The 14,985-nt window shown below is 38.9% G+C and overlaps 1 protein-coding gene across 2 annotated transcripts in view; it reads right to left on the reverse strand.

Annotated features, from left to right (window-relative positions):
* LOC135461996 (macrophage mannose receptor 1-like) overlaps window positions 1-14,985 on the reverse strand; it is a 46,856-nt gene that overhangs the window by 29,739 nt on the left and 2,132 nt on the right. Inside the window, exons 2-14 of one of the 2 annotated variants that reach the window (XM_064739317.1) lie at window positions 12,798-12,958; window positions 11,894-12,030; window positions 9,104-9,243; window positions 7,813-7,915; window positions 7,412-7,541; window positions 6,961-7,046; window positions 6,501-6,613; window positions 4,949-5,078; window positions 3,673-3,758; window positions 3,162-3,284; window positions 2,705-2,812; window positions 1,921-2,079; window positions 1,522-1,604 (exon numbers count right to left, since the gene is read on the reverse strand). In XM_064739317.1, the coding sequence (XP_064595387.1) occupies window positions 1,522-1,604; window positions 1,921-2,079; window positions 2,705-2,812; window positions 3,162-3,284; window positions 3,673-3,758; window positions 4,949-5,078; window positions 6,501-6,613; window positions 6,961-7,046; window positions 7,412-7,541; window positions 7,813-7,915; window positions 9,104-9,243; window positions 11,894-12,030; window positions 12,798-12,958 (1,559 nt within the window). Of the gene's footprint in view, window positions 1-1,521; window positions 1,605-1,920; window positions 2,080-2,704; window positions 2,813-3,161; window positions 3,285-3,672; window positions 3,759-4,948; window positions 5,079-6,500; window positions 6,614-6,960; window positions 7,047-7,411; window positions 7,542-7,812; window positions 7,916-9,103; window positions 9,244-10,961; window positions 11,111-11,893; window positions 12,031-12,797; window positions 12,959-14,985 lie in introns of both variants that reach the window. The other variant, XM_064739316.1, reaches the window with a different exon arrangement.

Genomic DNA, 14,985 nt, shown 5'->3' on the forward strand with positions numbered 1-14,985 from the left:
TAGTCGGAAGGAAAATGGAATTCATGTTTATCGGGCATGTAAATCAGTTGGTGTTAGTCGGAAGGAAAATGGAATTTATGTTTATCAGGCATGTAAATCAGTTGGTGTTAGTCGGAAGGAAAATGGAATTTATGTTTATCAGGCATGTAAATCAGTTGGTGTTAGTCGGAAGGAAAATGGAATTCATGTTTATCGGGCATGTAAATCAGTTGGTGTTAGTCGGAAGGAAAATGGAATTTATGTTTATCAGGCATGTAAATCAGTTGGTGTTAGTCGGAAGGAAAATGGAATTTATGTTTATCGGGCATGTAAATCAGTTGGTGTTAGTCGGAAAGAAAATGAAATTTATGTTTATCAGGCATGTAAATCAGTTGGTGTTAGTCGGAAGGAAAATGGAATTCATGTTTACCGGGCATGTAAATCACTTGGTGTTAGTCGGAAGGAAACTGTATATTATCTTTGATATGGATCACTTGGTATATACAACCAATTCATTGTGACTTCATGGATTAATTAAACACAATGAAATATATTCCTGATACGGAGAAGTATAGTCCGCCCGGTGTACGTTAAACCTTAATGAGACTTCGATATAAATACAAACATGTATTTACAGTCATTTGGCAATTCAAAACTATAGTAGCATTTAATTTCTGGTTTTCATAGAGAAAGTTATGGCCGGCAGTTGAGTGTGGCGAGACCGACGGTCGATTCGGGCGGGACTGGTGGTTGTGTGTGGCGGGACCGGCTGTTCAAGTGTTCTCACGACGATCATTCATCAGCGCTGACCGGCAAAGCTGAACATGTCTCAACTTCAGCCGCGGCGCCGACCGACAGTGGACCGCCGGCGATATATCATCTAAATTTGATTGCTGACTCAGATTTGACGACACTTAACGATGAAAACGATAACGATGATGAAGAAACGATTTGTGGTACATACGCATTTGTCATTAATTAAAGGGAAAATTTTACACCAGCACTACAAGATTCTCAGAAAACTTGAATTTCAGAAGTGAGCAATAGGCGTAGTGAAAAAACAACAGTGAAATAATGAGAAAAAGTGCTATCACGAAAAAGATTATAAAATACCGGTACGGAATAGGCTGCAATAGTGAAAAAACTGAATACTACTTGAAAAAATTGCAAGAGTGATTTATTTATTTATTTATTTATTTATTTATTTAATTGGTGTTTTACGCCGTACTCAGGAATATTTCACTTATCCGACAGTGGCCAGCAATATGGTGGGAGGAAACCAGGCAGCGCCCGGAGGAAACCCACGGCCATCCGCAGGTTGATAACAGTCCTTCCCATGTACGGCCGGAGAGGAAGCCAGCATGAGCTGGGCGAACTCACAGCGACCGCATTGGTGAGAGGCTCCTGGGTCATTACGCTGAGCTAGCGCGCTAACCAACTGAACCACGGAGGTCGCTTTCAGTAGTGAAATTTTTTAGTCATTCTGAAACACAAAAGATTGTTAAACAGACCCGGGTTAGTGGCGTATAGCGTGGTACTTACTGCGGATGTGTCACTACCAAACAAATACTGCCCATTTGCACGTCTGTCGTTCAGTCCTATCCAGCTGTCCTGTTTAACTTTTTCTAAAATATCGTGTAACAAAATCAGACTGAGAAATCTCAGATTTCTAATGAAAATAAGTAGCACATTTATCCACATACAAAATGTACATATTTTGACTTTGCTGTAAAAAAAAATGAATTACTGAAGTGTGCGAAATTAAGTAATTATGGCTTTACGTATCCCGGCAATATAATCTATTGAGTTTTGTGACACAATGATAAATTTACAGGAATATTAAATTTCATGTTATTTCAAGATATTTCAAGTTATTTCAAATTTCAAGATATTATCTGCGTTTTCTATATTTAGCGAAAGGTAAAGATTTAAAGTACACACTGTTGATGTATGTCTGGGTGTCCCCATCCAGTACACGTGCTAGACGACCACCGTTCTGTTGACACGCAATCTGTGCCGCCAACCATGTCGCGTGCTTGGTGTAAAACTTGTAGCATGTCTGTCCGTTCAGATCCCAGCCGTCATCACAAGTGAAGGTTGCTGAAAATATCAACCTTTCCATTAAAAAACAAAATGGTATTTCTCAACAATCATTCAATGTCATAATACTTTAAAACATCATATTTTTCCGTTTATTTGTGTGAATGAACTGTTTACCAGTACTTTGTGAGCAAGATCAATGCTGTTCTGGTGTATTAAAGACAGCTCATTGCCGCTATATACAGTAAACCTTCCATCGGTGACAGTAGTACATCACCAGCACGCATTGATACAAAATGTTGTAAAGCACTACAGCTTAACTCATCGTCTAAGTTAACTTAAGACGAGGTATTAACTTGGACCAAAGAGACGTGACGATCACAAGTACCATCAAACGGATTATATATATTCCTATTGTCTTTTGGCATCACAAATGTGACGAAATGGCTTGAAAATAAAAACGTTTTGTTGATGTATATAGCTCTTCTGTTTTGATAATTTTGGTTAATGGCGTGGTAACTTGTTAAAAGGAAGATCTTATTATGCACCGAAGGGCAACGTCGATTCAGAAAATATAGTTTCATTGAAATGGATGGGTTAGAAAAGACACAAGACGAGCGAATGTTACCAAAGATGAGTTCACGCCTATAAATATAACTATAAAGAGAGAAAAAGTTTCACTTACGCGCAGGTGTGGAGACTGGGTAGATGACGTCATTCTCATTGGCTTGGCACAAGAAACCCTTTGCTTGCAGACAGTTAGGTGTGGTCGACCACAGACCTTTGTCGTCATCTGCCATAAATAGAAGGACGCGCATCAAGCGACCAGTTCAAACTCTTAACTGAGATTGTTCGATGCAAATTCAACGAGCAAACAAAACAAATCGTATATTGTTTACCGGAAACTGGATCCTCCTAAAACTAGTCATAAAGTCGGAAATTCGTTTTAAACAATATAGTCAAGAAAATGTCACGACTCGTTGAACAAGTTTTTATTGAAATATTTAAGCACAGAAAAGTTCGAATTGCCAGATTTAATAAACACCATGCATGTTCGAATGTCCATTATCTTCTTTGGACACATCTTCATTATATCGAACATCTTTCTTTCCAATCTTGTCTCTACTGGATATGGTGAATACCTGTATAGATTACACCACAGTCCAGCTTGTTGGCTGTGTCATTTGGGAAAGCTTTAGCCCAGTTCTTGTAACCTAACTTTGCTCCTGAAGTCCAGTGAAATGCTCCTGCCTTATTGGGGCCATCTGTCAGATACAATACATACAATGACGATTATGCGTGGTAAGAAGAGGGAGAACATAGTGTGGAGGCTGAAATTCTTACTGAATAATTAAACCCTGCATGAAGCCTATATATTTGAGTTCCTTGAGGAATCTTTATGACCCTCCGGTCCAATTTAGTTCACCTGTGCATTTAAAGGTTTGACAGATCGAAAGAAACTTGAAGTGAATTCACGGAACACTGTTCACAAACACTCTTTACCTATTAACACAGGAAATGTTACCATTCTCCAACGCTAGTTTATTACCTGAACGTATGTTGTACGTCATCAATATTAAATGTGAGATCTTAGCAGACACAGGTATTATGTATAAAAGTAGCCTGCGAGATGAGCTATGGTTACGGTTTCACCTGACATTCCAATCCATATGCTTGGAATTCCACCCTGTTGGAGATTGTCCAAAAACGGCACCAAGAAATTGTTCTGCTGGTCTTTACTGAAATAACAACATAAAATAAGGAAGTTTCGAGTTCTAACTTGTTTATTATGCAGACTTCCGATTAGGGCAGAGACGAATGAAAACAGAATTGTGAAATCACAACTGTTTATTTTGTTTTGTGTGTAACTGTTGTGTATTTACGTTGTTATTTCAGCTGTGTATTTACGTTGTTGTTGCAGCTGTGTATCTACGTTGTTATTACAGCTGTGTATTCACGTTGTTATCGCAGCTGTGTATTTACGTTGTAATTACAGCAGTGTATTTGCGTTGTTATTACAGCTGTGTATTTACGTTGTTGTTGCAGCTGTGTATTTACGTTGCTATTACAGCTGTGCATTTACGTTGTTATCGCAGCTGTGTATTTACGTTGCTATTACAGCTGTATATTTACTTTGTTATTGCAGCTGTGTATTTACGTTGTTATTACAGCTGTGTATTTACGTTGTTATTACAGCTGTGCATTTATTTTGTTATTACAGCCGTTTACTTACGTTGTATATTATACTGTGTAAGTACTCTGTGTTACAGCTTTGTACTTACGTTATGTATAACTACTGTGTAAGTATTCTGTGTTACAGCTTTGTACTTACGTTGTGTATTACTGTTGTGTATTTACGTTGTCATTACAGCTGTGTATTTACGGTGTTATTACAGCTGTGCATTTACGGTGTTATTACAGCCGTTTTCTTACGTTGTGTATTATACTGTATAAGTAGTCTGTGTTACAGCTTTGTACTTACGTTATTTATTACTACTGTGTAAGTACTCTGTGTTACACCTTTGTACTTACGTTGTGTATTACTGTTGTGTATTTACGTTGGAAATACTATTTTGTAATTAGGCTGTGTTATTCAGCTTTGAAATTACATTGTGCAATACTGTGCAATTATGTTGTGAATTACTGTTGTCTATTTACGTTGTGTAATACAGCTATGCACTTGCGTTGTGTGATTACGTGGTGTATTAAATGCTGTGTATTCACGTAGTTTATTGTTGTTGTGTACTTGTGATGCGTGTGACAACTTTGTATGCATTATGTAGTTTACGTCATACTTAATAATTATGACAAGGCGTAATTCGGCGAGTGTACACAAACCGTGTCTGCTTGTGGCAGGGTGAGTCTTCGCCGTTAAAGTACTGCAGCCTACAACTTTGTACTTAGTTCTGTATTACAGCTCTGTACTTACGTTGTGATTTCCATAAGAATGGCCCCTTGTTTCTGACAATACTTGTTGGCCTGAGACCATGACAGTAAAGCCTGGTAGTTGAACTGGTAACACCACCGGCTGAATGGGGTCCATCCTGGGGCACAGCCACCTGCATTTAATGTAATTTTTTTCAGTTTTCATATTATTTAGCTTTGGGGTTTTGTACTAGGGTCCTAACAGGAAGTGAATTAAAACACAAGTGTGCGACATATAATAGAACAATTGTTGTATTCAATTCCTTATATACTTCAGTGAAAAACATCTTTGCTTTTAAATATCTGATTTTACATTTTTTTTCCTCTGCAACCACAGGAAAGACTGGGAAAGATACACAGGTGATTTTCAATGATTTTTCCAGTATTCAAGCCTGACATATCCAGCTTTTACAAAACACAAATGAAAATACAGCTGTCGAAGATAGCGATCATATAACTACGGGAAAAGGGGGAACAAAGGTGTAAACAAATGAAAAGGATGTTCTGGATTTTAAAACGAGACTACCAGGTGTCACGTACAATGGGACTAGTGTAATAAGCCAGCATAGGTATTATGTGGCTTTGATCTTCCCCTCATGACCAAGAACAAAGGACAGAGAGAATACACTGTTGCAAGTTTCATGCCCGTTCCCATGGTAAACTGGAGTCTTGCACGAAGCCACCATGTTACATTGATGATAGACTTTCGAAATTTTTTGAAAACGTTTGCATGAAAACTACACAGCAGAGGGAAAAGCAGAAAAAGCAGAATGACAATCGGCTGCCTACACCAGGACCAATGGCGAGCTTTAAAGTTGTAACCGAATTTCGATGCCTTTCTCAAGCTCTGTGTACTTAGGCTCAGTCTACACGGATATAAAATTTTAGAACAATCGGTTCATTACTTGTTGAGAAAAAGATGTTTAAAACAATTTCTAAATTTCAAGAAATCGAAAATGGCCGTATACCCCGTATTCTGACTTTTCTCTTAGGCATACCCTAAAGCATACCCAAGTTTCATTAAAAAGCTCGCATGTTAAAATTTGAAAACTGTTTTAGCGATTACGTAAAGACCACAAGTTCATAATCCCGAGGTAAGTGAGGTTCCAGAAATGTTTTTGTTCGATCTTATTGTGTAGTTTTTACAGTTGACCTAATTTTGCATTATTTTTATTTTTCAGCCCAAGCCGAATTTACATAGGGAGAGGATTTATATTTAGAAATTTGATTGCCAGTTAACTATAGATACACGCGCCAATTTTGAAGTCAGTCGGTTCGGTGGGTCTGGAGAAGAAGATTCTTCAAGGGTTTTCATATCAATCCAATATGGCCATAAAGTCATGTGATAAAGGGCGACACATTCAGACCATAGTCAAACACCATATAAAGTTTTAGCGGTTTGGCGGCTTTTTCTATAGCCGGCTAACAAAACTATGGTTTATAATCCTGACACTGTAACAAGGTATCAGTGTCATCATTCTCATCCTACAGTGGACTGCATAGTTGAACAGAGAATTCTCGGCATTCTCAAACCCACCTACATTAGGATAACTTACCGGGCACTTTGGAGCAGACATACTGGTTCTCATTGTCACACTGGTCCGCTTGCCAGTTGTTAGCGTTGGAAGCTGTGCTTGGTATCTTCACACACGTGGAGTTCTCTTGACCTCTGAGGCAAATATGGTATGCAACAGTTCATTATCTACGTAACAACCAATCTCAAAACAATGAAAAAAATTCTCCAGAATAGCGATGAGCAAGAATCCAATAGAGGAACAAAATAATACAAACCTTTTCAATATGCAACCCAAAATCAATACACGTTATCTTGCTTGTAGGTTATGTTATGATACAGCTAGATTTCAAAACGAATACTGGAAGATCTGATCAACTTTACATTATAATGATGCACTTACCTATATTAAAACAGAGTTCTAATACACTAGCATTTAAGATTGTTCACGTAAAAGACACAGAATTTACACTACAGCCGTGAATTGTGAAAAAAAGACTTACTTCGCCACTTTAGGTTGCTTTGGGGCCCAGAAGGCTTTGCTGATTGTCGTGGAATTGGACCACACAAATTGGTAGTTGGGTTTGTTCTAGGGAATAAAAGAGCTACATGGCACTAAAATACAAGGGTTTGTTCAGGGTAGCTTATTCAAATAACTTTTTTCACCCATGTCCCATTTGTTCCATATTGTTGTGTCGTCCCTAGCATCGACACGCCATTTTGTAGCTAGATATATGTGCTACCTGCTAGAGGGTTGCCAACTGCCCAGGAAAATACATCTTACCTTAGCCTTGCTCTGCAATTCGAATACATTAATGAATAGCTCCATTCAGAGCTTTCTCCAAATGTATAAATTGTTTCTTTCCAGTTCTTACTTTCACAACACCTTAATTGCCTGAGCAATTTAATACACGCTGTGAAAAGAAGAATGATGCAAGAAAAAGTGCTTGGTACCTTGATTGGCTGTGAAATGCCGTTGATCCACACATCCCTCTTATTTTGTTTGGCGTACGATTGGACCAACTGTTGGACACTTGTATCCGATGGCGACACAAGTTGTGCCCCGGCCCCTTCACAACTGGCCCTAAAATGTTAAGTTAAAAGTGTTTAAAGAGGCCTAAGGGGATCCTGATCACTACAATTTGTCAGCTGCCATATTTTATGCCGTAATGAACTCGCGAATAAACGGACATCGTATTCAACTGTGCTTTATCCACAGAATGTAATCAAACAAGCACAAGATTTTCAACTCTGCGAGCTTTCAGTTTCCAGAAGGCCACTCTGTTATCTCTAGATAGATATCTGGGGTGTGTCAAATGCACGTTTACAGTTTGTCTTGTGGTGGATGTACTCACTTGGCATCTGCCCATGTCCTCAGGTAGTCCATGTATTTATAACATATTCCGTTAATAGTGTCCCAGCCTTGGATGGTGTCCGTGTCGCAATAAGCCGGGATCTCTGTGCCAACGACAACGTCATATATACACGAAGTCTACCATCACAAAATGTGCTCACGTGTGCCCATAAAAATGAAACACATGAAAGCGAAATTATACACATCAATATTGGCTGGAACATGGTTAATTGGGATATATATGTGAGTATAAGAATGCATTTGTTCAACAACGTCTTACCATACACTCAGAAAATGTGAGTGATGCTGTTATTATTACATAATACTCTATTCAACATAACATCCTGTTAATCTAATGCAATCTTTGTGTTTAATGAATTGAATATGTGTGCTATTTTTAACACAATAACCTGCTACGGCAATACAACATATTCTAGCATGAATTAAACAGACTATTCTGTTAACTTTAACATTATATTAAATATATAATAATGATTTCACATTCTACTTTTCTTCAGTTTAGACACTTTGCTGACGATATTTGTTTTTGGATTTTATGGTAATGGCCTTCCTTATCGCACTAATACAGTATCTATCGAAATTGTTAAATTAAACCAGTTTGTGGCCTGAGTAAAATTGTAAATTCAGGTTTTTATACATTTGTTTATATAAATATACATTGCACATATATTTTCATTTCCACAGTTGATATATATGCTGATCTCATACAACGCCTTTTTCATCACGTATTTTGGAGTCTACTCCTTAATGAAAACTTCGATTGGGCAACGCAAGTTTCAAAAATGTAAATTTTTGACATAAGAGGCTTTTAATTTCACATAAGAGGTTTTTAATTTATAAAACTCTCTGTGATCTTTACTTTCTTTAATTTAATCCTGCTTATTGTGCTATATATATTTTAGCAAACACCTATGCGCCCGATTTACTGCCTATTGTGATACTTAATGGCGACCCGTACGACATGTATAGCATTCCAGCAAGAATGTCCCGTGCCCTCTCCCCTGCTTTGTGAGATTTCAACCCTTTGTTTTATTTTCGCTCCAGTCATGTTTGTTTACGACTGTCTTGACTGAAAACAAAAACAAAATTGTAGAGCTAGAATTGTTGTTACTAGTCCCGTTGCCAACTTGATAATTCGCCATTGTTAGATGCCATTGATGAAACAGGCATATTGTTATTTTAGCCCCAGTCAACATGTGGGCTACTGGACGATAGTTTCCTGGTACGCATTCAGTGTCCCAAGAAAGGCAAACACCGGGTCATGCACTAACCTATTCGGGTTTGACAAATGTAGGTGTAACTGACTGCACAAATTTCGTCATTCAAACCCGTCACTTGCCCATCCACCTTGATCTCAGCACAGTTTTCCTTCCTATTTCCACTGTCGTTGGGTTCTCCTGGTCTCCATAGGCTGTAAGAGTGCAACACATGGTCGTCTTGATAACGCCAAGAAGCCGCTGAGGACAATGCCTCTGTCATTTGTACCAATGTCAAGGTCACGTATCTCATGAAGTACTCAAAAAAGCACACACGATATAAGGGGAGGCTTCCTTGCTGCTAGTGCACATCCAGCATTCAGCTCTTAACAAGCACTAAATCATTCTCCATTGCTCTGACGCCATTCGGTGAGGTGCATTTGCTGCGCAAATCAAGGGGTCAGTGCGGATGCAGAGTTTGGCAGGAGCTCTGTGTGCAGATATGGGTGTAAAATGCACTTTTATCGGCAGTAGCCATATTTTAGGGAACAAAGGCATATCAGGTCATATTATGAAACAAGGGCGCTACACAATTCTGAGTTGCAAATTGTTATGTGCACAACTGCCGTCAGCTTCTAAATTTAGCTTACCACTGTTTACATATGCTGAGTTCAGGGCCTGCTGTCTGCCTCTGCCTTAGAATGTTCCAGAATACGCTCAGTTCGGGGCCTGTTTGTTTACAACAAGTGTTCAGGAGTTTTCTTATTCTAGACAATTCCACCAGTCTATATAAGACCTTTGAAAGCAGGTCAAAGAAGAAAAAAGGAGAATTATTGAGAGTTTTGGATGCTTTCGCTGTGTATTACTTTAGTAGACCTTTTGTGCTGAATTTTGGTGTCTTTATAGCCTCTGGCTTTTTTATATCCTATCTCCACCGAGCACTTGTTCAGTCTGAACTTGTATATTTAATTTGTGCTCTTGTGTACACAGTGCTTATTAGTACACTGACCCTGTCTGTGGAATTTTGTGTATATTTCGTCATACACTCAGTTATACTGTGGATTTTCCCTCTTTTGAACATTGCCTCTGTGCATTTTTAAGCATTGTGGAATATATGCGTCCTTTTGGACTTGACACCGTTGTACATGTAAGTACTTTAGTATTTGTATAGATACTGCAATCTTTTCTTGTCAAACTTAAGTACTTTAGTATTTGTAAAAGTCTTGTTATCTGTTCTTGTTAAACCTAACAAACTGTTGTAAAATAAAATCTGCTGGTTTTGGTTACTTTTTTGTTCGGCTAAACTGTCGTGTATTTCGAACAAGCCATCTCTGTATAATACAGACAGTTTGGGTCGTAACAAAATTAAAACACCACAAAAACTGTCATACCAATTGGATCTTCATATCTTTTTTGTGCAAAATGATTCCAATACCTTCAGATGGTCAAGTTTATTATTAATTATTCCACCAAACTGCATATTTCTCATGTTCCCATCAACATCGTCACACTTTCCAGTAAACCGGATCTCATTATTTCATGCTTCTCGCAATATCATACGAAAACGTTGAAAAAAACCCTGACTTATCAATACTTCTCCACATTAGTTATCCCGAAAAAATAGATTCATTTTCTTAGCAAATAAAAGAAATGGCAAGAATGAAGAAATCAGATAGCAAAAGGTTCCTCCCTGACTATATGCAAACGAGTATATTGGACATTAAAGTTCGCTTCCTTCTTAGAAGTAGTAGACCTCTACTCTGCTTCCTACTTAGAAGTAATAGACCTCTACTCTGCTTCCTATTTAGAAGTATTAGGCCTCTACTCTGCTTCCTACTTAGAATTATTAGACCTCTACTCTGTACCTGTCCTCTGCCGTCTATAATACCTACCAGTGTCTCTGATCGGCGTTTGTGTCACTAAGAACACATACCTGCTTTAGTCTGACAGATGAAGGAATAACTCATGGTGCAGATAACATCATTTAACCCCAGGCCTTTGGCAATGTCATTCGCAAAAGATGCACAGTTTTCCATCTTGACGAAGATTCCAGCATTGTTGGGTTCCCCTGGTCTCCATAAACTATGTGATATAAAATGGAGGAACACCTAGCCTGGATAGATGGAGCACACTGACTAAAAATCCACGGGTATATGGCTCGGGAATAAATTGTGTGGGTAATGTATGGGGTACGTACAAGTATAGCACTATAGTGCTTCATGTTTTGGAAGAAAACTCGAACAAGAATGTTCCGTGATAAAAGGTTCTAATTGCCAAAGACACACGACCAAATTGACATAGGACAATTACTCTGATGTGCCGGTCAGCTGGCCATTCATCTTGATTGAGTTAACAAGAAATACGGATTCTATAGAATACATCTCATCTGGTTAACATTTTCATTATATCTCAGTGAGCATAGTGTACTAGCGCAGAAGCAAAGAGCAAGTGCACAGAAAATTGTGAAGTGCGAAGCTGAACAAAAATTAACGCGTGATAAGGATTATGCCTTGTGGATGCCTCTTGCCAAAATCATGAAAGCTTCACCAGTCAAAAGTTGATACAAATAGCAAATTCTTTACCATACAGTTTAGAGATTAAAAAAAATACAGATGATTTTTGTATCAATACAAAAACGTTACATTATATTATAGCTCATAAACCACTATTTTGCTAGGCCAATATCTTGTAATTGCAAGTCCTTTAAATAAACAAATTCAGGAAAATTTTTCATTTAAGTTTAAATAGCTATAGGATCAGAGCTTAAAAATTTATAAACAAAGTTAAAAGAAAGCAATAACAGAAACACATTATGCATTTTCATTCCTTTTTTTCACTGGGACCTTCTATTATCACATGACTCACCTGAGTGTTTTGTCGATAGCCGTGCCATCTGGCCATTTCCACGGCAATGTTGTATTAGCACGAGAGAGCCCAACCCACCAATGCGTATTGCTTTTGTCCGCTTTGATACGTCTGCTTATTTGGGCATATAGCCATGTCTGCAAAAAAAGGGCACGTAATGATTCGTGTCTGTCAATGACTTTTCTTTTCAGAGACTGGAATGTCATTTCAGCTGGAGTAAACAGACTACAAACCTATGAGAACAATTTCAGATAAACTCAAGTATTCTTTTTCGGACTGGAATCTTTTTTTCCGTGTTATCATGTTTTCAAAGCGTCCATTGATTTTGCTTTTGTGCTCACTGTGATGTGGACACTGTGTATTCGCCTTTCATCAGTTATGAAAGCGAGCATTGATTTTAGTTTATCTTGTGCACTAATCTCCACTTCCAACTTCACGAAACTAAAATCCCAGTATTATATGTATTTATATAGCTGTATCAGGGAAAGATCCTTTAAGTGTTTGAGTTTGATTCAGTGACAAATGTAGATGTATGTACAACAGATGCCTCGAGGAGCCAACCAAGTAGTTTGCGTGTCAGCACGGTGCAATGACTCAGGAGCCTCTCGCCATTGCGGTCGCTGTGAGTTCAAGTCTAGCTCACGCTGGTTTCTTCTCCGGCCATACATGGGAAGGTCTGTCAGTAACCTGCGGATGGTCGAGGGTTTCCCTGAACTTTACCCGGTTCCCCCACTATAATACTGGCAGCCGTTGTATAAGTGAAATATTCCTGAGAACGGTGTAAAACACAGGTCAAATAAATAAATAAGTAACAGACGTCTGGATTTATAATGAAAGCAAACCAACGAACCCGATGAATCAATTTAACATTTACTTTATTAACAAATGACGCTTTATCAGTCACCTTTAGTTGCGGGCTGTCCAATTTCAATAGATCTCCTTTAGCTTTCTGACAATACGCTCTGGCTTTCTTCCAGGTACTCTTCTTGGATTTGGGAGAGATGAAATAGCAATTAGGGTCTCCTTTCCTTTTAATCCATCCTGACGGACACACCTGTCCTGAAACTTAAAACAAATCAACAGACAAATAAGCATGATTGACAAATATATATGAGGTGATATAAAAGTCATAGGGCTCCACCGAATCACCTCCCCAATAAAAGCCGCGTTTACTAGACGGCGACAAATCAATGTTCCATTTACTGACACTATTTGCCCTAAAACCACAAGCCGTAAACGCTCCTGTCCTAATAACCCTCTTCCCCTTAGACAATTCGTGTCGAATTCCTAAAATGTTTCACAACACTGACAAACACCTATTTGAGTCTAACCCACTCAGTCAGTCACCGGGGGAACCAGGATTTCATTGAGTCTAACCCACTCAGTCAGTCACCGGTAAACCAGGACCTTATTTAGTCTAAACCCACTCAGTCAGTCACCGGTGAACCAGGACCTAATTTAGTCTAACCCACCCAGTCAGTCACCGGTGAACCAGGAGCTAATCGAGTCTTACCCACCCAGACAGTCATCGGTGAACCAGGACCTAATTTAGTCTAACCCACTCAGTCAGGCACCGGTGAACCAGAACCTAATCGAGTCTAACCCACTCAGTCAGGCACTGGTGATTATCGCCTATGACGGACAGTGTGTCTACCTCACATGGAGAGGAATAATTGTGATTACTGCCTATGACGGACAGTGTGTATATGGTATGGAGAGGGATAATAGTGATTATTGCCTATGACGGACAGTGTGTATATGGTATGGAGAGGGATAATTATGATTATTGCCTATGACGGACAGTGTGTATATGGTATGGAGAGGGATAATTATGATTATTGCCTATGACGGACAGTGTGTATATGGTATGGAGAGGGATAATTATGATTATTGCCTATGACGGACATTGTGTCGCTATATGGCATGGAGAGGGATAATTGTGATTATTGCCTATGACGGACAGTGTGTTGCAACCTCGCCTTGAGAGGGATAATTATAATTATTGCATATGAAATACAGAGCATAAACAATATTATTATTGTCGCATAACGATAATGACTAATCAAATATAACAAACGGAATTGGGGAATGGAGTTTACAGCTTGCACTTTTTAACCCACTGAGGTTTAGAACAATAACACCTTTATCTAGCACGGGGACTGTTATCGGCCATGAGGGTGAGGGATAGGTATTGTCGGGGGAGAGGCTGGCGGCTCGGGGATAGACACACACTACCGCTTATCACAATGGACATTGTAATCTGTGGTTATCAGGCAGTGTACACGTTCTAGTCAAAGGGGTTCTTGTATGTAGACTATAATTCGACCACACTGTCTTCTGAAAACAAAAATGCGTTGCTAAATAAAACGAATTACATGACGTGTGCTAATTTGAGATGATTTTAGGTATCACATACGCATCTATTATACAGAATAAACCAGAGGAAGTTTACAATAATAATAATGATTAATGTGAATATTGATTCACATAATAATAAGCAGAAAGGCATACACTGTGAAAAGATCCTCTTGTTACGTCCTTCTATCCAAAGAATTGCATTTAATATCATATTGTTATTTCGTTTCAGCATATGATGAGGGCATCTGGTATATGCCGACAGTATAGACAAATCATTAATAGCCTGTACACATTTAAATGAAAATCCCTTGGACATCTTGTCGCACATAGCAGCCATTTTCGACCCGAGATGTAGCTTACAATGATCTCCGCTACGGTATGAACTGAGAGCTGTAGCTTTCACTGACCTCCGCTGCGGTTTGAACTGAGAGCTGTAGCTAACACTGACCTCCGCTACGGTTTGAACTGTGAGCTGTGGCTTACACTGACCTCCGCTGCAGCATGAACTGAGAGGTCTAGTTTACTCTGATCTCCGCTACGTATGAACTGAGAGCTGTAGCTTACACTAACCTCCTCTACGGTATGAACTGTGGAGCTTTAGCTTCCCAGGAGACCATCGTTTCACAAGACAGAGAAGTAGGTCGAATTGAACTGAGGATGACATTTTGAATGATAAGCCGAATGGCCACATCGCGTCTGAATTATAAACAAGGACTGAATAATAACTGCCTAAC

The sequence above is a fragment of the Liolophura sinensis genome, chromosome 1 (assembly GCF_032854445.1).
Source record: "Liolophura sinensis isolate JHLJ2023 chromosome 1, CUHK_Ljap_v2, whole genome shotgun sequence".
NCBI lineage: Eukaryota > Metazoa > Mollusca > Polyplacophora > Chitonida > Chitonidae > Liolophura > Liolophura sinensis.